This window comes from Dipodomys spectabilis, unplaced genomic scaffold (genome assembly GCF_019054845.1).
Source record: "Dipodomys spectabilis isolate Male_0828 unplaced genomic scaffold, ASM1905484v1 ptg000094l, whole genome shotgun sequence".
NCBI classification, from domain to species: Eukaryota; Metazoa; Chordata; class Mammalia; order Rodentia; family Heteromyidae; genus Dipodomys; species Dipodomys spectabilis.
In genome coordinates, this window is record NW_024870771.1 from 21,535,147 (window position 1) to 21,559,533 (window position 24,387).

The 24,387-nt window shown below is 34.4% G+C and overlaps 1 protein-coding gene across 1 annotated transcript in view; it reads right to left on the bottom strand.

Moving 5' to 3' along the window:
- The window catches only part of Actr3 (actin related protein 3), a 46,596-nt gene that overhangs the window by 2,152 nt on the left and 20,057 nt on the right, over positions 1-24,387 (bottom strand). Inside the window, exons 3-10 of the mRNA XM_042685092.1 lie at positions 24,093-24,217; positions 20,322-20,432; positions 16,726-16,821; positions 12,987-13,094; positions 9,792-9,935; positions 7,379-7,552; positions 3,016-3,108; positions 1,854-1,979 (exon numbers count right to left, since the gene is read on the bottom strand). Coding sequence (XP_042541026.1) covers positions 1,854-1,979; positions 3,016-3,108; positions 7,379-7,552; positions 9,792-9,935; positions 12,987-13,094; positions 16,726-16,821; positions 20,322-20,432; positions 24,093-24,217 — 977 coding nt within the window. The remainder of the gene's footprint in view (positions 1-1,853; positions 1,980-3,015; positions 3,109-7,378; positions 7,553-9,791; positions 9,936-12,986; positions 13,095-16,725; positions 16,822-20,321; positions 20,433-24,092; positions 24,218-24,387) is intronic.

Here is a 24,387-nt window from a genome sequence, read left to right on the forward strand (position 1 = left end):
ATCAATCTTCAAAACAACCAACAAAAAGCCAGACTGGAGGCATGGCTTATATGATAGAGTATCAGATATGAGCAAGCAAGCGTAGGAAGCATGAGATTGAATTCAGGCCTCAGTACATACACACAACACAAAAATAATGGTAATAATATTCAACTGGCATAAACCAGAAACAACTGAGATTGGTTATCTACAGAGAAATGAGGCAAAGACTGGCGAACAGGGATAGAAGCATAAAGAGGAAATGAATGAAGAATAATCAAGACCATAAATACTTTCTAACAACTTATTATGTATTTTATTAAGCAATGGAAGAAAGAACTTCAGATACTCCAAATACAAAAACAAGTTAAAAAATGCTTATTTTTAACCTAGATGAAACTTAACAGATTTTATATATGCTATATACTCCATAAATACATACAATTATTGTGTCAATTAAAAATAATTTTACACATGCAGGAGAGTACTCATTGGACAGCATGTTGAAAATGAACTAACTATACAACTTGTAGGTGGGGATGGGAGGAAAAAACTGGGAAAGCGAGAAAAGGGGTGACACTGTCCAAAAAGAAATGTACTCTACCTGATTCATGTAACTATAATCCCTTTGCATATCACCTTAAGAATAAAAATCTAAAATATTTTTTAAAAAATCTTAAAAATAAGTGTGGCTCACACTTGTAATCTTAGCTACATACAGAGAGCCACAACAATTATATGCACTATATGATCCTGGATTGGATCCTTTCTTTGGTTTTCCATCAAACAAATATACTTCAGGTTTATAGTTGAACTATGTTCACCCAGCCAATGTAATTTATATGATTCCCAATACAGACAATCTAAAACTACCTTTTATTATACTATTTATTTTACTGGGTTAGTTGAGAACAAGTACATGACCAGATTGATTGAACAGTAAAGAAATAGTATTATGTGAGAGTTTAAAACAAAACATAAGCTATATTTCAAGGCATAGGTTGATTTATTTAGGCCGAAGTCTAGGTACAGAAAACAGTCATTTAACATTTTCAACACAAACCAAGCAGTATTTTATTGTACTTTTGAGTAATTTAATGATTGTGGTAAGGTGAGAATGAGCCCTCATTAGTGATTTCAAAGTAAAATGAGATATGTTTATTTGGCAACTTATCCTCTGAATTGATATTTGCTTCAATATTTAGTAAGAATGGCAAAAAAATTACTAAAAATGTGTCTCATAAATATAGAAAATACACATCTAAGAATTAATGTATTGTTTTTGGCATCTAGCTCAACAGTCTAGCATCTTGTGAAAGAAAGGTTATCTGGGAAAAACACCAATTTGTATAATATGAGCCCGCTATGTGGTAAGAACTGCTATTGGCTTGTGAAAGCAAACTATCAGGATGTCTCTCAGCATTGTTTTCTTGCTATAATGGTATTTAAAATTTCAAGCATCCATAATAAATTTTCTTGTTGGAGTAAAGAAATACTCTAAAGTTATCTGTGACAGTTTTGTGGGTTTTTTGTTTTTTCAAAATATTTCTCACAACTACCAATCAAGATTTCTTTTCCAGGGTTGAAGTATAGCTCAAATGGTACAGTACTTGCTTAGGAAGCACAAGGCCTCTTATTCAAACCTCAGTAACAAAAAACCAAACAAAAAATATAGCTTTTCAGAAATATAGACACTATACAAAAATAATCCAATGAGCCACAGTATCAGACAAGAAAATCTATAGCATTGATCACTTTTCCTTTAGAGTGTCTGATAAATTCTTATTTTCCTAAGAACAAGTTGACAAACATTTCTCATTCCAGCAATAATCAAGACACCTTCAACCTTCTCAGCAATAATTGAGAAAACCAACCTTCAATCTACCGCCACTCAGTTCCTCACTTAATTTCAGCCTGGCATCTACAGTTCTTTTCAAATCTCTTTGCAACCGACGTCCAAAGTCTCTGAACATGGTTGAACCTCCAGAGAGGACAATATTCTGTATTAGTGGAGAAAAGTAAATAAGTATAATCTTTTATTTAAAAAGAAAAGAAAATCTATAGATAAATAATACTAGAATAAAAAACATGCAATTAATATTAAACAATGGATAGAAAATAACACGTAAAAAACATGGTCTTGATATTGTTCTAAAATAGAAACAGCCTGCGCAGGCAAAGGTAAAACTAGTAGGTGAACAAAAGCATGCCCTAAGAATTGTGTTAGGGTTGAAGCTGAAGTACATTTTATCAAGTATGTGAGATCATGAGGAGACAGAGAACATTTTCTAAATAAAAAGGTTGTAATCCCAGCTACTCAGAAGGCTGAGATCTGAGCATCGTAGTTCGAAGCCAGCCTAGCCAAGAAAGTCTGTGAGACTCTTACCTTCCAAAATCTACCAAAAACCAGAAGTGAAACTGTGGCTCAAATGGTACAGTGGTAGCAATGAGAAAAAGAAGCTCAGAGACAGTGCCAGGCCCTGAATTCAAGTACCAGGTCTGGCACAGACAAAAAAGGTTTTACATGGTATAACAGTTTTATCTTAAAGTAAAAGATGGTCCCAAAATGGAAACAGTCAAATAAGGTCAAAACCAGATGTTAAAAGCATGTCACAAAAGTACTAAGGTAGGATTGTAAGATTTCCAGAGATAGAATTGATAAAAGGCCCCAAATTGTCTCAATGAATTATTAAAAGGCTCTCTTTTCAAAAGCTTCCCCTTAAGCCTCAATAAAGCTCAGGCACCAAAAGCATGTTCTCTATGGGGAAATATTCTTCCTTTCTTAATACATTTGGTGTTCTTAATAATCTTTATTGTTAGTTGCATGTATACATATATGTGTATATACTTATTCACATATATGTATACATAGTATGCATATATACAAATGTACATACACAGATATATAACATATAAATTATCTGTGGATATGCATACATTTATACAAGTATATATGTGCATATATAAATATACATATACATATATATATACACATACATATATGACCTTGTATATGGCTGTTTTAAAAATACTGACCTTGTAGAGAGGACGTCTGACATCAATAGGACAATTCTGAATTACTTCATCTACAACTTCTGAGATAGGTTGTGTAAAGTCTGGATTAGCAAACTGAAAAATAAATTAATTTGGATTCATGGCAGAGAACTGGTTACTGACTTGAATATCACAACAATAAAATGTTAAGAAACATTTACAATTTAAAAAGACTTTGAAAAGCAGTAAACTCGGACCCTTACTTAACAGATTCAAATTAAAGCTCTTGAAAACAGATTTCAAGAATCTCAAATAAATTAATGATAATATACAAGAACAAACATGTAAAGCCAAACATAAGAATACTATGACATGGCAAAATCTGAGTAATTAGGAACTCATAAACTCATAAAGAATATATACATCAATACTGTTTGGAAAACAATTTGGTAAAAGCTAATAACAACCTAAATATGCATGCTAGTAAGTCTACTTCTTTGAAAAAATATTTGAAGGAACTCCTGCACATGTACTATACATAGAAAACTAATTCACTCTAGACCTGCCTATACAGTAAAAGCAACCACTGAGCTCATCAAAAGGGATTAAAAAGGATAAATGTTGTACAGATTATTATTACTTAAGACTATATTTGCAAAGTAAGACTACCTGCTAAAATGTGAAACCCCAAAATCAATGTATGAAATATCTGAACAATCATTCGTGCAAATACACATGTGTAGAAGCAGCAAAGTGCAAGTCTACCAATATACAATTTCCAGTTGAAGTGAACAAGGTACCACTTTATTTCAGCTATCATTCTGTAAACCAGCATCCTTTTCTCTGTTGATTCAGTCTAACATTTTTATTGTTGGTGATTTTGCTACTTAAAATAGCTTCTAAGCATAGTGCTGAAGGGCTGCTTAATATTTCTAAACAACACCTAAAAGGATGGCTGGATGTCTTATAAATTTATAGACTGAAATATAAACATCAGTGCATACATACCTCTCCCCCAAATAAAATATAAAGTAAAATTACGCACTGAAGGGATTAAGAAAATATGAAACCAAAGGCTCAAAGGAATCTAACTTTGAATTTTCCTTAAGAGCAATGGTTCAATAATTACTACTTCATAGTATTCTTAGCAAGTAGATACTTGTGTGTTTGTGTGTGTGTGTGTGTGTGTGTGTGTGCGCGTGCGCGCACGCGTGCACATGCGTGCACACATGCATGCTGGTACTGGAACTTGAATTCAGGGGCCTTAGTGATGACCTTTTGGCTTTTGTGCTCAAGGCCTGCACTCTACCACTTAATTAAGCCACACTTCCACTTCCAGCTTTTTGGTGGTTAACTAGAGAGAAGAGCATCAAACTTTCCTTCCTGGGTTGGCTTCAAAATTCAACCCTTAGATCTCAGCCTCTTGAATAGTTAAGATTATAGGCTGGAGCCATTAGTACCTGGCTAGCAATATCTACTTAGAAATAAAATTATAAAGTATGGACTTTGAAAAAAAGAATCAACCATGTAGTCAGGTTATCATGATCAAACAAAACTATTAACTCATTTTCCTCTTCCAATATTAAATGATCCTCAGCCTTATTCTTCAAATTAACTTACTAGTCCCTGGTAGACATTATCCTTTTCATCTGTTACATGGCCACTTCCTACAATACCCACACTGGTGATTTCCAAACATTTTCCTCTATATCACATCATTTCATTGAAATTACTCTTCTTGGATCACTTGAATGCTGAAAAACTCATCAGTACTTTAAAAGCTTCCTCTACTTCATTGCAGCCTGGCATTATTTAACCTACTTCTCTGAAACATTCACTTCTCCTATTTTTATGACTACAATCCTGTTAGTATTTTTTGCATGTCAATCTTATTCTACCTGTCCACAACAATATGCTTTCTCCACTGGGACCCAATTCTTCACCTTCTCTCCATGGCCTTTTCGTGGCCACTCTTCTCTTTAGTACCACTGAAGATGATGAATTTACCTCTGTCTTCATTCTAGGACACTTAACCCCATTTCAAAACCTTTAGAACTTTTAAGAGGTTGGGGTTTCCATGGTATACCCCCTGTTTTCACTGTATTTTATTCCGGTGTCCTGTACCTTGTATATACATTTTTCAGATTTGGGGAGGGGAAAGGATATAACAAAACGCTGAAACAAGGATACCGATAACCCATTGTAACAAAGAGATGTACAAGATACTATGCTGAAAACGAACTTTACAACTTGGTGGGGAGGGAAGGGATGGTAAAGGAGTGATTAACAATGCTTGATAGGAAATGTACTCATTATGTTACTCATATAACTGTAACCCCTCTGTACAGTGTCTTTAAAATAAAATATATATTTTGTAAAAAAAGAGGTTAGGGTTTTATTGTTTGTTTTTCGTTTTTTAATTTTTTTTTTTTTTTGGCCAGTCCTGGGACTTGAACTCAGGGCTTGAACTCTACCACTTCGGCCACAGCACCATTTCTGGCTTTTTCTGTTTATGTGGTACTGAGGAATCAAACCCAGGGCTTCATGCATGCTAGGCAAGCACTCTACCACTAAGCCACATTCCCAGCCCTCGTTTGGTTTCTTTTAAGATAAAGAGTTCTTCACTGTGTAGCCCAAACTGGCTTCAAACTCTAGGTTCTTTTGTCTCAGCCTTCCCAGAGCTGAGATTTCCCACCTAGCTGACTGTTTTTGAACCTGTTAAAAAGATAAATTTCTCTGTTCTAACCTCATCTGGTCCTCATCTTCAAAATTCTTTTATTTGACTGGATAGCACATCAAAGTTGAAGAAGTTATAAACACCTCTGAATCAACAGATTCTTAATATTTACTCCTTTCACACTGAAGTTAATTACTAAATCATACTGAATCTCCTTTTTTGTACCTCCTTCCTTCATCTCAATGCCCTACAGACAATATCTAAAATAGTGCAACTATTTGCCTCCTATGTAACTAACCAAGTGCTACCAGAATAATCTTTATAATCCTGCACATAAATCTATGTCACTTCCATGCTGAAGATTTCTGCATAACTGGAATCCAGCAAACTCCCTTGAGCAGTGCATTTGTTCCTCATGATATAGTCCACAAATACTGATTTGGATTTATCTTCCACTGTACCTCTGTAACTAACTATTATCTACTTGTCTAATGTCCTAGGACTTTGCTCAGCTCATCAACTCTGGCAGAAACATGCATGCCTAGAAAAAACTATCCAACAGTTCAGCTGATCTAAATTTAACTATTACCTCTGAGAAATTTCTCTGGTTTTCCCAAGTAGACTCAGATGTTCTCTGCTTTTATGCCCTTAACAGATACATGTATGCACTAAAGCCACTATACCTATTTAAACAATACATCTTATTCTTTGCCCTCAATAAGAGAAAGATTAAATCATTTTTTTTACCTTTGAATACTCATTGCTTAATCTGAGATCATAAAATGATATTCCCTTGGTATTTGCTAAGTGAATATATACTGAAGAATTAAGTGCTCCCTTTTTTTGGTGGTGTAGATGTATGAACTCTGGACCTTTCACTTGTGGGCAGGTAATCAATCCACCATGTGAGCCATACCCACAGTCAAAAAATTAACTGTTCTTGATGCTAAAGAAGCACAGAAAGTATTTACTGTTATTCTATCAATAAAGCTGATGTTCTGATATTAAATTACCAGAATAATTTTCATTATTAAAAGCATGTCTTCCATTAATTTAATGTAGTTTTTCTCTTTTATTTTGCCAGTCTTGAGACTTGTACTCAGGACCAAGTCACTGTTACTGAGCATTCTTTTTTTCCCTCAAGGAGAGCACTCTACTATCTGGGCTACACAGCTCCACTTCCACCTTTTTAGTAGTTAATTGGAGATAAGAGTCTCACAGACTGGCCATTCTAGACTTGCTTTGAAAGGCGATCCTGAAATTTCGGCCTCCTCAGTAGCTGGTATTACAGGTTTGAGCCACAGGGGCTCAATATTAATTTAATACAGCCTTTATGTTGCTAAGATTTCATATTGATAGAAGACCGTTTAACTAGTAAATAACTTTATGACAATCAATTGAAAATTCTTTGCATAATGGCCATTTTATACTTGTGGGATCCTGACTAAAGGCCTTTTGAATATTTTAAAGGATCATAAATATTAAGAGCTCCTTCTCTTGCCATGCTGTTCAGTGGTATAACTCCAAAAGCTATAAATATTAAAGTGACAATAGTTTTGTTTTCCCATATGTATAAAAAATATTGAGTTTAGTCTCTTTTAAAAGAAAAAAGTTTTTTTTCCTGAGAAAGTTAACTCAAAGTTTGATATTAATTATCTCTGAACATATTCTAATTCTTTTTTCTGAATATTTTGAAGCAGTTACACTAGAAAATAATAAACAACTTACCTCTGGATGAAAAAAGATTTCTGGTCCCAAGAATCTCTCATAACCAACATCAATAGAAAATTCTTTCTTTGAGATAGCATTGATCCCAGTATACTGTTTAATCCACTTTGCCCCATCAGTGTCATACTTGTTAAATTCTTTTACTAAGTCTGGGCAGACGTAACTATAGCGCTCCTTAAAAAGCAAACACAGAAACAAAATCTGTATTTTTAGTTTGTTTTATAAGTAAAAAAGAGTACCTGTAAATGAGAGTCAAATGAAAAAAAAACACATTTAGTATATAAAATTAGGAGGCTACAGTGGAACAATTTTTTTTAGGATATGTGTAGTACAAATACATAATCTATACATAATTCCTGACTTCCTATATGAACATGTTTAGGACTTGGAAGATTAAACTACTCTTTTAGTGTTATTTCCTAAAACTGTCATTTAAGTCACTCAACATTTTTACTGTTTTAGTAATCATGAATCTTGTGTTCTAGAAAATATACACAAATGAAAAAAAAAATAACTGATCACAACCACACAAATTCTGACCTAAATGAAACAAAGAAAAATGGAATTAAAATATATACCTTTCTATTTTGCTCTTATCTGCAAGGGTGAATTATTGCATGTTTGGTTATATGTTCTAAGTGGATGTTTACACCAAAAATGTAATTCAAAAAGCTAGTATGTACTTCCGGTCTTGCCCCTGAACACAGACGCTCCCTACTTAGATATAAAGGATACCATCACTTTTCTTGGTTTTGAAGTCTACAGATTTGGACTGAGACATTGAACCTGAATCCGGTCCTCTTACGGGAGCTGTCCTCTTACGGAACAGCTTAACCATGTGAGATAATTCCCCTAATAAATTCCCTTTCATATAAATATATCTATCTATCTATATATATATATATATTTATATATATATATATACTCATAATTTCCCATAACTGTACACATAATTCTGTCCAATAAAGATGCAAGTATTACTATTGATTGTGAAAAGATATAAAACGAAAGAATATGCAAAAAATAAGACAATTATTTTACTTACCCTCTTTGTCCAAATCTTTCAAGTGGAAATTACATGAAAATGATGCTCCTTACGTGATTTTCAGACTGAAGATCACTCTCCCCTTATAAGTTTAACCCTAGAGTTTAAATCCTTAGAATTTTTTTATTTTTGCTTTTAATATTTAACTTCCTAAAGAAGTTCAAATTGTAGTGCTCCTATTACTTTTTTAGTTTTTTGTTTTGTCTTGTTTTCGGTCCGGTCGTGGAGCCTGAACTCTGGGCCTGGGCGCACGCAGTCCCTCAGCAATTCAGCTCAAAGCTAGCATTCTACCACTTGAGTCACAGCGCCACTTCTGGCTTTTTTTCTTTTTTGCTTATGTGGTGCTGAGGAATCAAACCCAGGGTCTCATGCATGCAAGGCAAGTGCTCTACCACTGAGCCACCTTCCCAGCCCTACTTTTTTAGTTTTTGTATTAGATTGTGGTAATTGTGGGGAGTCACTTGACGTTACTGCTTACAAAGTAGTCAATTCATCTACGTGACTAAGCTATTAATAAAAAGAAAATTCCAATAAATACACGGAGGCAAATAAGTATTTTGTATAAGAGCAGACTTGCTTTTACATATTCATAACATGTTGAGACTTACTAAAATATTTTAGTCATGTTGGTAAATGACAAATTCAAAAAGTAATGTCAAATAATAAAGTTATATATAAAAAATTAATAAAATATCTTACATAGATATCACATTTTTCCTCTATACTCATTTGAGCCAAATGTTGTCTGTATATTATAGTTCCATAAATCAATTACAAAAATACTTTTAAAAAACTGCTGATTAATATCAAAAATCAGCAGGTACCAGTGGCTCATGCCTGTAATCCTAGCTACTCAGAAGGCTGAGATTTGAGGATCAAGGTTCAAAGCCAGCCCAGGCAGGAAAGTCCATGAGACTCTTATCTCCAATAAACCAATAGAAAACTAGAAAATGGTGCTGTGGCTCAAGCAGTAGAGCTCTCACCTTGAGCTGAAGAGTGCAAGGACAGCGTGCAGGCCTAGAGTTCAAGCCCCACGACTAACCTAATTAATTAATGTTCAATGATAGTTCAGATGCATGGATTCTATAGTAATTATTTTTAATAATCACAAAAACATCAATTCATTTGTTAAAACATCCTTGTGGAAGTTCTCATGTATGAAATATGGAAAGATTATAGAAAGTGTTGATAATCTGATTCTGAAATAATTTTCTTGTAAAACATACAGAGAAAACAAGTATCAATAAGAGGAATTATTTATAACTAGCTGGCAAAAGAAAATACTGCTCCTAAGAAATTTCTACATGGTACTTTCATACATATGATTTTATTTCTTAACTGAATTATACTTTTATCACTACTATTTACCTTTACTGCCTTGGCAGTTTCCAGGGACTGTTCTGGAGGGATTCCTACTTCTCGATCTCTCAGCAGTTGTTGAATAAAATATGTTATATCTCGTCCTGCAATTGGAATGTGTTTAATACAGCTGCCGATCACATATCCTTCAGCCTGGTTGGGAGGGGAGAAAGAGGTGTCAAATTTACTTTCATTGTTTTGAAACTTATAACCTAAAACATGATTCTTTCTCATTAATGCATTTGCATCTCAAGAAATGCTTTATCAAAGAAATTTTTATTTCTATCCTTTAACTGTATTTTCTCAAACTTTTTTTTTTTTTTTGGGGGGGGGGTCCGGTCATGGGGCCTGAACTCTGGGTCTGGGCACTGTTCCCTCAGCTCTTCAGCTCAAGGGTAGCACTCTACCACTTGAGCCACAGCACCACTTCCAACTTTTTTTTTCTGCTTATGTGGTGCTGAGGAATCGAACCCAAGGCCTCATGCATGCAAGGCAAGCATTCTACCACTGAGCTACCTTCCCAGCCCTTCTCAAACTATTTTATTATAGAATTTGTAATACTGTATAAAAATTATGAATAAGAACCAACAACTTAGATTTATTCCAATAGTTTATAGCCAGGAGATGAGATAACATAGAAATAGTAAACTATGCCAGGCACCAGCAGCTCATGCCTGTAATCCTAGCTACTCAGGAGGGCTGAGATCTGAGGATCACGGTTCAAAATCAGCCCAGGTAGGAAAGTCCAAGAGGCTCTTTATCTCCAATAAACCACTAGAAAATCGAAGTGGCGCTGTGGCTCAAGTGGTAGAGCATTTGCCTTGAGCTGAAGAGCGCAGGGACAGCACCCAAGCCCAGAGTTCAAGTCCCATGACTGACAAAAAAAAAAAAAGAAATAGTGAACTATAAAAATGTCAAATGGTTTAGATAACAGACTTTGTATCAGATAGGGTATTATTTTTAAATCCTTTATGATTTTAAGAAAAAGTTTAAATTATAGTCACACAAAAAAGTGATCATTAACCTAAAAAGTAGTTACTGCTTTCTTAATGAAGTTCTTAATTCATAAGCCTGAGGCATTTTGTGAGTTATCATCTTGGCTATTAACTAGACTCTGTAGAACAGATACATACATTTACCAACATCAGTCAGAACTATAATGAGTAATTTAACAACTAAATTTCAGTAAGAAAAAAGCTTATAAACAGCTTCACATGCTAGGAGTGAACATTAAGGATTGGTAGCAGTGCATGTTTATAATTCTAGCACTCAGTAGTCTGGGCTAAGAAGAGTCTGAGGCCAACTTGGGAAAATCAGAGTTGATCTCAAAAGACCAAAAACAAGTAAGAATATTAAGGACTCAATTCATCCTCTAACTCAAAGAGAAAGGTGAATAAATTATATGAACTAAGTGTTTTTAGACATTCACCAACTGGACAATACTCCTAATAAAGAAGAAACAAACAAGGTAAATGCTCTGAATACCCTCCAATGGCCTTGGGGAGCTCCTACACAATAATGAGGGAAACAGAACCCAAAAGAACTAATCGGCCCATTCAAGTGACAAGCCTCCAGCCAAAAGGCTTCAAGAACGTAGATAGTATAAACTCTAAGCTCAACACAGAGGAAAATATTTCATGTTTTCATTATTCATGTGAAAGATGTTTTCAAGCACAGGACATCAAAGTGAGTCTTTAGAAGAGTACTGAAGCCAATAGTAGATACAATCCTAGACAACCATCTTTTCTGGAACTGCCTAGTGATGTTTATAATGAACCACTGACAAGTTGGGCAACAAGGGCTCAGGCCTGTAATCTAGCTACTTAAGCAGGTTGAGATGTGAAGGTGTTGGCCTGAAGTCAGAAGTGGAGCTGTGGCTCAAGTGACAGAACACTAGCCTTGAGCATAAAAGCTTAACAACAACACTCGGGCCCTGCGTTCAAGCCCCAGGACCAGCACAAAAACAAAAACAATGAACTGTATATTCCAAATATGTGAATTGTATGTATGTGAATTATCTGCAATAAAACTGCTATTAAAAATACCAGTTGTTATGGTCTGGAGGTATAATTCAGAGGCAGAGCATTTGGCTAGCAAGCCTAAGGCTTTAGGTTCAATTCCCAGTACTTAAAAAGAAACAAAAAATATTAATAACTACTATGACACATCAGATGTCAAATGGATAGGAAGGGATCAGGAATGTAACCCAAAAGCAGTCATCCTGGGAATGTTATCCTCAACAGTTTGATTCATTAAGCTACAAGTAAGAGTATGAATAAAAGTTCAAATTATTTCATTCCTTAAATTTCATTCAATCTGAGTGTTTAAATAGCCCTTCAAATTGATGTAAATATGTACATTATCTTCCCACCTAATGAATATAAAATCTATTAATAGCTTTGGATCCATCAGGCATAACAAGAAAATTAACATGTTATTAAGAAACCAAAAGCCTTGACAGATAAACAGTATTTCAGACAATCTAATCTAATGCATTTTTCTTAATACGCCTTACTAAATACTCAGTTTTACTAAATGCTCAGTTTGCTGAGCTTTTTATTGGGTAAAATAGAAATTCAAACCTTACTAAAGTTCATGTAGTACAGTTAATACAAGATAGTAGTGACAGTAATTATACTACATGTGCTACACAGTTAAGTCTTTAGACCACTCTGAAATCTCTTAATTATGATGCACACACAATCACATATACCCAACTCAACTGGTAAAGTGAATTTCATAGTTAATAAAACTGTATGTCTAGGTGTAAATCATCATTTTCCTAATTAAAACATAACCCACAACAAAAGATATACTTTGGAATTCATTTATACAATGTTAACAATTTGGCTGGATGCCAATGGCTCAAGCCTATAATCTTAGCTTTGCAGGAAGCTAAGAACTGAGGATTGTGATTTGAAGCCAGCCTGGGCAGGAAAGTCCCTGAAACTCTTAACTCTAATTAAATACCAAAAATACCCAGAAGTGGCTCAACTGATAAATAAAAAGCCATGAGTGAAAAAGACAATAGCACCCAGGCCCTTAGTTCAGGTTCCTGTATTAGCACCAAAAAAAAAAAAAAAAAAAAAAAAAGCAAAAAAGACAAAATAATAATTACAATGAATTTTAAATGTATTAATTCATGCAATTTCAACTGAATTCGATGTGTTACCTTCTGTTTAATAATTTTTAAAAGTTTCTTACCACAGGAATGACATGAGTGACACCATCTCCACTGTCTATTACCGTACCAGTCAACGTCCGTTCCCCTACTTGTCTTGAGGTCCAGGATGCAGCTAAAGCAAGCACAGCCTTGAACAAAAAGAAATAAGAAACAAATATAAGAACAAAGTGCTTTATTCAATTTTACATAAAGAACTTATAGGATAAAAATACACAAAATAAATTTCACATAATTCAATAAAGTTGCTTACGTTCTACATCTTATTAAAGAAAACTTATATTTGTTTCTCCATATTTATAAACTTCACAGATTTTACTGGGGACCACTTTTCTGCTAACACCAAAAACGTGAGGAATAACAACAAGAAATATTAATAGCTCTTACCTGCCAGAACTTAGTTCACATGGGCTGGCTTATAACAAACTAAAAGTAAAAAGTATACCACCACCAAAATTAGTCAATAAATAAGCATCATTCTTTTAAAAGTTAGATTTGATATTTTTAAATACAACAAGCATTTGGAACTATGTAACAAGTTCTTTAGCTGAAATGGCCATTGGCACACTTCAAAATACTATCACTTAATTAGGACATAAAACTTATAAAATACCATTAAGAAATCTTGGCACAGACAATACTCAATTATTCTCTAAAAGTATTTTTGGTTATTAAAAAATTGATACAGGGGTTTTTTTTGGAATGGGGGGTTGTTTATTTTACCCCCAATACCAAGGTTTACACTCAGGGCCTTATATTTGCTCAGCTTGCTTGATTAGCTGGCACTCTACTATTTGAGCCATACCTCAAAGTCCAGCTTTTTGCCAGTTACTTTTGGAAATGGACTTGTCTGCTTGGGCTATCTTCGAATCATCATCCTCAAATATATTACAGATATGAGCAATCAGCATGCATCTGAAAACTAATTTCTTATAATCCAAGATTCAAAAAAGGCATATAGCTAATAACTGAAAATAGACATAAATGGGCCTTATCTTACCTACCTGCAGTGTAACTGCTAAAAGATACCTACAAGGTCACTCTGTTTTAACCTAGGATCATTTTAAACGAATGACTACATTATTATACTAAACTAATAAAAATGTAAAAGTATTTTTAAAGATCTTACAATGAATATTTTCCTATTACTTAAGAATAAGGAAAAACTGTTTTTTCCTAATTCTCATGAAAAACTTTTAACAAGTATAAACTTCATTATATATAGCATATTAGTATAAGGATGAGATACAAAATTCTAAAGTAAAAGTTAATGAATCTCCTCTAACTCTATTAGAGCTCAGAACTAAAAAAGACCTCCAACTTGAGATTGAATTACTTTCTATAAAGTTTATCAAATATTTCGACTAACATTTAAAAGGAAGCGCAATAAATTTTAGGTAGCATTAGATATGTTAAAGCTTTTTGGTCCACAAACTAAAATAGTCATTCCATAAAATATCACCTACTGGTGAGGAAATGGAAAGACTTGGAAAAAATTATATTAAGTGAAGCAAGCCAGACCAAAGAAACATAGCTCCCATGGTTTCCCTTATTTGCAATAACTGGTATATGTCTAGGATAATCTTACCAGACAAGCAGAAAAGCTCAAAAGCTACGTACATATGACCATATAAGATGATGTTAAGCGAAATGAACCCCAAAATAGGGACACAGAGGTTTTATCTTGGTCACTATTGTTTTTAATGTACCATATGATTTTATTTTCAAATTTGAATTTTCTTTTTTTTTTTTAATTGAGAGAATACCATACAGAGGAGTTACAATTACATGGACAAGGTAATGAGTACATTTCTTATCAAGCATTGTTGCCTCCTCTTTGTTTCCCCTTCCCATCCCTTCCCATCCTCCCCACACCCCCCACCGAAGTTGTAAAGTTCATTTTTCGACATAACGACTTGTACATCTCCTTGTTGCAATGGATCCACCTGTATCCCTAGTTAAACAATTTGTTTTTGCCCTTCCCCTCCACAAATTCTACCAACATCAAATACAGTGAGAGCATGGGTTATACCGTGGGGGGACATACAAAGCAACAAAGAAATCATCTTATAAATATGTTAGAAACGATTGCATGAAAGGAAAACAAAAAACAAAAAAAATTTGAATACTTATCTTGGGGTTCATTCCCCTAACATCAACTTATCTGACCTTTTCTGCTTGACTCAGACATAAACTAGTTATTGCAAATAAGGGAAACCACGGACCTATGTTTCTTTGGGCTTGGCTTACTTCACTTAATATAGTTTTTTCCAAGTCTTTCCATTTCCTAACAAATGGGGCAATGTCATTCTTTCTGATGGAGACATAGAATTCCATTGTGTATATATACCACATTTTCTTGATCCTTTCATCTACTGAAGGGCATCTGGGTTGGTTCCATATCTTAGCTATGGTAAATAATGCTGCAATAAACATAGTCGTGCTGGTAGCTTTAGTGTGGCATTGTTTGTGATCATCTGAGTAAATGCCCAAAAGTGGGATTGCTGGGTCATAGGGGAACTCTATGTAGTCTTTTGAGGAACCTCCATACTGCTTTCCAAAGTGGTTGGACAAGTTTACATTCCCACCAACAATGAAGTAAGGTTCCCTTCTGTCCACATCCCCTCCAGCATCTGTTGTTATTAGAGTTCTTGATTCTAACTGGAGTGAGGTGGTATCTCAATGTTGTTTTGATTTGCATTTCTTTTATGGCTAGAGAGGTTGCTTTTTTTTTTTGTATGTTCTTTCCCCCATTTTCACTGCATTTAATTCTGATGCCCTGCATCTTGTATATACATTTTTCTAATTTGGGAAGGAGAAGGGAAATAACAAAATGCTGAAACAAGGATACAGGTTGACCCATTGTAACAATGAGATATACAAGACACTATGTTGAAAACAAACTTCACAACTTGGTTGGGGTGGGGGGAGAGAAAACAGCTGCGGGGAGGGAAGGAATAGGGGAAAAACAAAAGAGGGGATAACAATGCTGGGTAGAAAATGTACTCATGGGGCTGGGAAGGTGGCTCAGTGGTAGAGCACTTGCCTTGCATGCATGAGGCCCTGGGTTTGATTCCTCAGCACCACATAAGCAAAAAGAAATAAAAGCCGGAAGTGGTGCTGTGGCTCAAGTGGTAGAGTGCTAGCCTTGAGCTGAAGAGCTGAGGGACAGCGCCCAGGCCCAGAGTTCAGGCCCCACGACTGGACCCAAAAAATAAATAAATAAATAAATAAAATAAAAAATAAAAAAATAAAAAAAAAAAGAAAATGTACTCATTACCTTACTCATGTAACTGTAACCCCTCTGTATGGTATCTTTACAATAAAAAATATATATATTAAAAAATATATCACCTACTGGTATTGCCTACTGCAATTAAAAAATAAAACTGTCTGATCTCAAGTCAAAGAGCCTTTGACTCACTATAAATAAGCTTTTTGTCCCTTACATAAAAATTAGAAGTGTAATTAGTAGGAATCATTAATACAAAGTATTTTTATTGTCAGATATTACGCTTGCTATAGTTTTAATAAAATAAAAGCTCTAACCCTCATGGGTAGAATAGTAGCTGTTTCATATAGGTGGAATGACTAGTACAAGTTAGGCATAACAAAATGTTACAAGTATTTATGATATACAAGATACGAAGAGCAATGAGTGACCTTATATATCTAAAGATAAGTCTATCAAAACAGACACAGACAAAAGAACCTGAGCAAATTAAATTGTAAGTTAAGTGTAAACAGGTAGGACTTATTTACCTGCACAGCAATGTACAAACCAGGAACATTGAAAGACTCAAACATTATTTCAGCAGTATATTCCCTGTTTTCTGGAGTATTCAATGGAGGCTCAGTCTATTGAATTAAATAACATTTTGGTTAGATAACATCAGATCATCCTGATAATTTTATAGGCAATTTCTAAATTAGAAATAATTTCCTGCAAATGTTATCTAAAAAGAGCACAAATATAGACACAAAGACTAAATAAAACTATAATTAAAGCATACCTATACATGTATAAAAGTTATTCATATAAAAAGAATTGGATTCCTGTATCACACTTTTATATGAAATAAACATCAATAATAAATGTGAAGGGAGGGAGAAGAAAAGAAGAGACAAGGAGGAAAAAAATAAACTCTAGTTGATGATACACATGCCAGTGGGTGTAAAAATGACTCCTATCTGCAATTCATTTTCAAGTCATTCAAAAACAAGATGGAGCCAGGCACTGGAGGCTCAACATGAATAATCCTAGCTACTCACGAGGGTGAAACTGAAATCTAATGCTCTCAGTTCAAAGCCAGGCCAGGTAGACAAGTCTGCTAGCCATGAGCCAAAAAAGCCAAGCAAAAGGAAGGAGCCTACGTCAAAACCCTGTACCAAAAAAAAAAAAAGATATCAGAAAGTAATTACAGCAAAATGTTAACTGTTGAATTTATAGGCACTGGTGATTACTTTCTGAACAGGACCATTGCTGCCAAGATGATGGAAGCGAACTGACAAATGGGACTATATCAAATTAAACAGTTTCTGCATTGTAAGAACCAAGAGTCAACCCATAGAATGGGAGAAAACCTTGACCAGCTATTCAACAGAGGAAGGATTACTAGCTAAACCATGAAGAACTCTAAAAACTAAACAGTGAAAACAAATAATCTACCTAATAAATGGATAAGTAAACTGAAGTTTTCACAAAAGGAAATACAAATGGCTAATAAGTATGTAAAGCAATGTTCAATATTCTCAGCCATATCTATCTGGTGGCTCATGCCTCTAATCCTAGCTACTCAGGAGGCTGAGATCTGAGGATCGTGGTTCAAAGCCAGCACAGTCAAGAAGAGTTCATGAATCTCTTATTTCCAATTAACCACCAGAAAACCAGAAGTGGCACTGTGGCTCAAGTGGTAGAGTGCTCGCCATGAGCTGAAGAGCTCATGGACAGCATCCAGGCCCACAGTTCAAGCCCCACAACCAACAAAAGATTCTATCTCACTCCAGTTAGAATGATAGCCATGAAAATGGCAAACAACAATAAATGCTGGTGATAATGGGGGTGGGGAAGAAAAAACCCTCATACACTGTAGGGGGAATATAAACTAGAACAACTATAATGGAAATCAGTATGGAGTTCATTTCTTCAAAGACTCAAAATATACCTTGCTTATGATCCACAATACCATTACTGGATACACAACTGAAAGAGAGTGAATCAACACACTACAAATACATCTGCATTAACTAGGCTCATTTCAGTTCTGTCTAAACTGGACTCAGCCAAATAAATGAATAAAGAAAATAACTGTATATACATACTATCATATATCACACAGTCATAAAAAAAATGAAATCATGTCATCTGCAAGAAAATGGATAGAAGTAGAAGACATATTGAAATAAGCCAAGCTCAAAAAAAAAAAATGTATCCTATGTTTTCACTCACATGTGGATGTTAGACCTTAAAGACATACATATTCATTGATATACACATACATATCTAGTTATATAATCATATATATGAGTAAATACAGGACACGACTCCAACTAAGGAATTACTTACTTAGGAGAATACAATAAAAGGAGAAGGGAAAGAAAAAAAGTAACAGAGTGAATAATTTTGAGATACATTCTGAAAGAGGATGAATATGGTTGGAACAGACGGTTTGCAAAAAACTTGGGAAGAGGGAAGCAGCAAAGGGAAAATAAGAAAGAAAGTGAGATTGACTGAAATATATTATAAGTATATATAAAAATTAAACTATTAAAAAAAAGAAGCAATTATAGTAAAATGTTAATTGTTGAATTTAGGTGCAGTGATATGGGTGACCACAGAAATGTTCTTTTAACTTTAGGGTTAAGCAGTACTTACAAGTCACCATAATAAAATTTATTGGGGGGAGGAGGGTATTTTGTATGTGAGAGAAAATAAATTTATTCTTACTAGGAAGCCAATAAATGTTACCTAATTTTAAAAAAAAAAAACATAATAAACATTTAAATTTATAAAATAATCACCAGGGAATTTTTTAAATTAAAATTGTTGCCTCTAGGAAATACATAATTAAGAATTAAAAGATATGAAAAGGAAAAACTGCAATTCTGTTTTGTTTCAAAGTATTACAAAGGGATTGTCCTTTTCAAACTATGAACACACATTACTTTGATTAAAAAGTTTTATAATTAAACTATATTGAATTTTTGTTACTAAGAATAAATAATGTGACTATCTCCAGAAAGAAAAATACCAGAAATTTATTATTCAAAAGAAGAAAAGTAGTACAGGTTTATCAATAATAAGAAACAAGTACCATAGGTTTTCAACAGTTTTCTGAACATTACTATGATGATTTCGATCTAAAATAGTTCCTGAAGTCTCGTGTATTAAAAGCTTGGTTGCCATTTGATAAGACTTTCAAGAGATGACTGGATCTTGAGGGTTCTAACTTCACCAATAGATTAATCCAGTAATGAATTCATAGACGAGTAGAATCTATTCCATTCATATTGGGGCCTTGGTTTGAGGAAGCTTACTGGAGGCATGCCTTTAGAGTATATGTTGGAACTAGACCCTTTAACTCCTCTCCTTCTACCTCCTCATGTTGTGCAGTAAGCTACTTTATTATACCACATGCTGCCCACACCAGGATACACTGCCATGCCACACCACAGGCCTAGAAGTAAAACCTCTGAAATTATTAGTCAAAAGTCTTCCTCCCAGGACTGGGAATGTGTGTGGCTTAGTGGTACAGTACTTGCCTAGCATGCATGAAGCCCTGGGTTCGAGTCCTCAGTACCACATAAACAGAAAAAGCCAGAAGTGGTGCTATGACTCAAGTGGTAGAATACTATCCTTGAATTAAAGAAGCTCAGGGACAGTGCCCAGGCCCTGAGTTCAAGCCCCAGGACTGGCAAAAAGAAAACAAAATCTTCCACCCTTGAATTGTTTTCTTGCATATTTATACCAGTGAGGAAAAACTGAGTAACAAAATTACCTACTGCCCCTACCTTAATAATTATATAGTAATTACCATTTCTTCAATGTTTTTGCTCTAGTGCCTAGTAACTTACTACTCTACCACAGCCTGTAACTAGATGGTCTTAAGATGATATAAGTTTGTGCAATCGTCTTTCATATGAAAGTTTAATAAATGATAAAGTATCCTCTAGCAATAATACATGTGATAAAAATGTTCTCATTAAGTTTCTTCACCAGTATAGTGGCATGTATTTCCAATCCTCTCCCTCAAGGGCTAAGGCAGGAGGACTATGAGTTTGAGATAATTCTGAGAATAAAGTAAGATTTGTTCTAATAAATAAAGTAAATCTCCATTAAAATTATAATTTGTACTTACCAAAAGAAAGTAATGGTCTTCAGGTTCTGCCCTTAAATATTTAAAGATGACTTGCTCCATAAACCTTTCCATCAAGTCCCAATCTTCAACTATACCATGACGGATTGGCCACTATTTATTAAAACAACACCAACAAAATCCTCAAATTAATATCAACAAAAACAAGAACTTTAAAAAAATAAAAGCTAGGGTTATTAGAATAATAGCATGTATTAGAAGAGATTATATTTTCCTATGTCTGACAATGATATTACATATCATTGTAGGGGATGCATGCTAAAGTTTTTATAAAAGAATTATTTCTAATGTGTTTATTTGGGTGCTACAGAGAAAAACCTAAGATGATTACCTCAAAATGAAACGAACTGTAACATTTACATGAAAGGTCAATGTAAAACAGATTTTTTAGAATTAAAAAGTTTAATAGAAAATGAGTTCATTTAAAATGAAAACTATGAAAATCATAGTGTATAATAATTTCCTTAATTTTCAATTTAATAATACTCCAACTATGCAGCCTAATATGTAAAACACACTTGGTAGGGGATGTAGCAGCACAGGCCCATGGTCCCACCTACTAGGGAAGTAAGGCAGCAGGACTGCTTGAGCCCTCAAGTTCCTGGAACATAGGTAGTCCTGGCCTCAAAATAATGCAAAAAACCAAAAGTAAATAAAACACACTTGCTAAATACATATCTACAATAATCATTAAAATCAAGCATGTACAAGGAAGGTTATCTTTGTAAAGAATCACATTAAAAACTGTTTAAGGGCACTTCAGTTTATTATAGCAAATTCATAAGAATATTACAAGGTATTTAAAATCTGAGTTTAATTTCTATCTTAAGAGATACTCAACATCAATTAGACACTACATGATGTACTAGCTTGAAAGATCAGCTTCAACTTTAAATCACATTATAATACTTTAAATGACATTTGTTTGAAAATCTGGAATGTAAGCTGTTTTGATGGATATAAGTACAAACAAAACAAAATCCATGTAAAACAAGACAGAGGTGACAACATCCAATTGGATTCATGTTTGAGCAATTGTACAGTACCTAATAACAGGTAATCAGCATGCTGATGGTAATTGTTTACAGCAAAGAAAAATATCCTCTTCAATTTAAGGGTGTTTTTTTTTTCATAGAGGATACTACAGTATCCTCTACTTAATGAACAGAAATGTTCAATAGATAGACAGAGGGAAGGGGAGGAAGAGAGAGAGACAGAGAGAGAGAGGTGACAATGTCCAATCTGATTCTTGTTTGAGCAATTGTACAGTCTACCTAATAACAGGTAATCAGCATGCTAATGATAATTGTTTAACAGCAAAGAAAAATATCTGTTCAATTTAAGGGTTTTTTTTTCCACAGAGGATACTGCAGTGCTTGAACCTAGCTACTTAATGAACAGAAATGTTCATTAGATAGATAGAAAAATTTTAAATGTAGGTAGCCCAATGAAAATGTTGCTCAGGTATCAAAGACACTGAGGAAACTGGTGATCCTCTGTAATACAGTTCCACAAACATAATACATATTTAATACCCATGGCAGAACGAATAAACAAAGGGATACTTTGCAGTTTAGGTCCCTATTATTACCTACTTCTTACTCTAGCCTCATTGACCATTTCTAGCAATTATAAAATGACTTCTACTCCCAGTTTGTTTTAAGGAAGAAAATAAATATATCATTTATTTTATCATAAAGTAAAATACAAATTTAAATGTTCTAAGTATGAATTATCCATTCATTATTACTATGAACCAAATGCAAACTACTGGCACTACTACTAAGGACACAGATACCTACTCTCTTAGTGAAAGTATATACAAACAAATATTACTCTGTAGTTTTTGAAAGAAGTATAGCTCCTGAAACACGATGACCAAAAGGGCTTGTGAAGAAAAATGGGAAGGTTTAACTGAGAAAGTCTTACCTACACTGGTGTTAAAAGAAGCAATGTTCTTGGTTTTCTAGGGCTCTCAAAATTTATTTGCTAATTTATTTATCTGCTTATTTAGTTGAGATGAGGTAAAGTAAAGAGAAATAATAGAAAAAATACAAACACTGAATAATACAAAAAAAACAAAACTCTGGAATTATGAAAAAAGATACGTGCTCAAAGGGTTGGGGGCAAGGGTATATAAAGATGTTCTAGATAAGGAGATGATACAATCTAAAAATCAAGTCTGCTGAGGCCACATAAGGCTAGGGAAATCATTGGTAACTGCCTACAGTGATTATTTTGTAGCACCCAGTCAATGTTATAAATATCCAAATGGCCCTTTGGAGAAAAAGGCTCCCTCTCCCTGATAGAGAAAGTCTTTAAGAAAACAATAAAACACTTGGACTAAAGATACAAGTCAGTGATAGACAGATTGCCTAAATGAACAAGGCCCTAGTACCAACCTAGAAAGGAAAAAGGACAGAAAGGAAGAATAAAAGCAATATGAGGATAGCGCTTAGGTAATATTAACACTTAAGGAGGGAAAAAAGGAGGAATCAGTACCAATAGGAAAGAAAATTTCAAAGCAAGAGAATCAACAGAGTAAACCTATGAAAGACAAATCAAGAACAAGTAAGTTTATTACAATTGGATTAAACGAAGAGCAAATGATTTGAAATTCATAAGTTTAGCATGAAAAACAAAGAGGAAAATAAAGCAATAGCTGAACTGCTGAGGTCAGAAGATAGGAATAAAAAAATCAGAAAAGCCATTTTACTTATTTATGAGTATATTCTTATAGCACTTAGTACTAGTTGGTCACTTAATAGTTGTTCATTAATGAGTAAATTATGAGAAAAGGGGAAAAAAAGAAGTACAAGAGGAAGAAAATGTAAAAAATAAGACAAAACCAATGCTGGTGGCTCACACCTATAATCCTAGCTACTCGGGAGGCAGAGATCCAAAGATCACTGAAGCCAGCCTGAGTAAGAAAGTCCATGAGTCTCTTATCTCCAATTATCACCATAATGCTGGAAGTATACTTATGGTTCAAGTGGTAGAGCATTAGCCTCAAGCAAAAAGATCAGGAAAAGTTCTCAGGTCCAGAGTTCAAGTGCTAGGAGTAGCCTGTGCACGCGCGCGCGCGCACCTACACACACACACACACACACACACACACACACACACACACACACACACACACACACACACACACACACACACACACACACACACACACACACACACACACACACACACACACACACACACACACACACACACACACCCCAGATGAAAGGCAGAAAAAAAAGCTGTGTTTCTAAATTTGCCTTTAAACTGCCATGATATGGTCACACATACCTACATACTGGACCTACATACTAGAGCACCAGCCTTAAGCCAAGACAAGCAGAACACAAGGTCCTGAGTTTAAACCCCAATAAACCATGTCTTAATGAAAAAGACAGATGAAACATATGTAAAAGGAAAAGGGGAAAGACACTATTTCTAAGTGGTATTAGCTTCAAAACGTAGACAAATGAAGTGGGTTTTAATAAAGGGATAGAGTTTCTCTAGATATGGCAATGTAGAGATGACAGAACGAAAATCCCACTGAGGGCCTTGAGGTCTACTGAGTACGGAAAAGTATTTCACTTAAATAGGTTAAAATGTTTCCTGTTCTTGAGGCAAGTAAAAGCCACAGAGAAGAAATTTCTATGGTTAACATAGAGTAGTATTAAAAGTCTCAGATGGCCCAATCATTGAACAAACGTTTTGAAAGGAAATGTTATTTATTAAAACACAGAAACATACCTTTGTTGCATATGTAGGTTTTTCTATTGCTTCATCACCAATGAAAAAGTCTAGGTCATCAACACCTTTCATCACTCTCCTCTGAGCTTGATCACCTACTTTTGCAGATTCCTTAATAGCAATACCTTTAAAATAAATAATATTCAGACGTTTCAAAAACTTTATTTATTTGAAATGAGACAGTTTTAATGTATACTTCTCCCACACTGAAGTGTTATAAACAAGACCTAGCATACTTAAATTGTCAAACTAATGTACCAAGGTCCTAATAAGGACCATGACAAAATTCATTTAG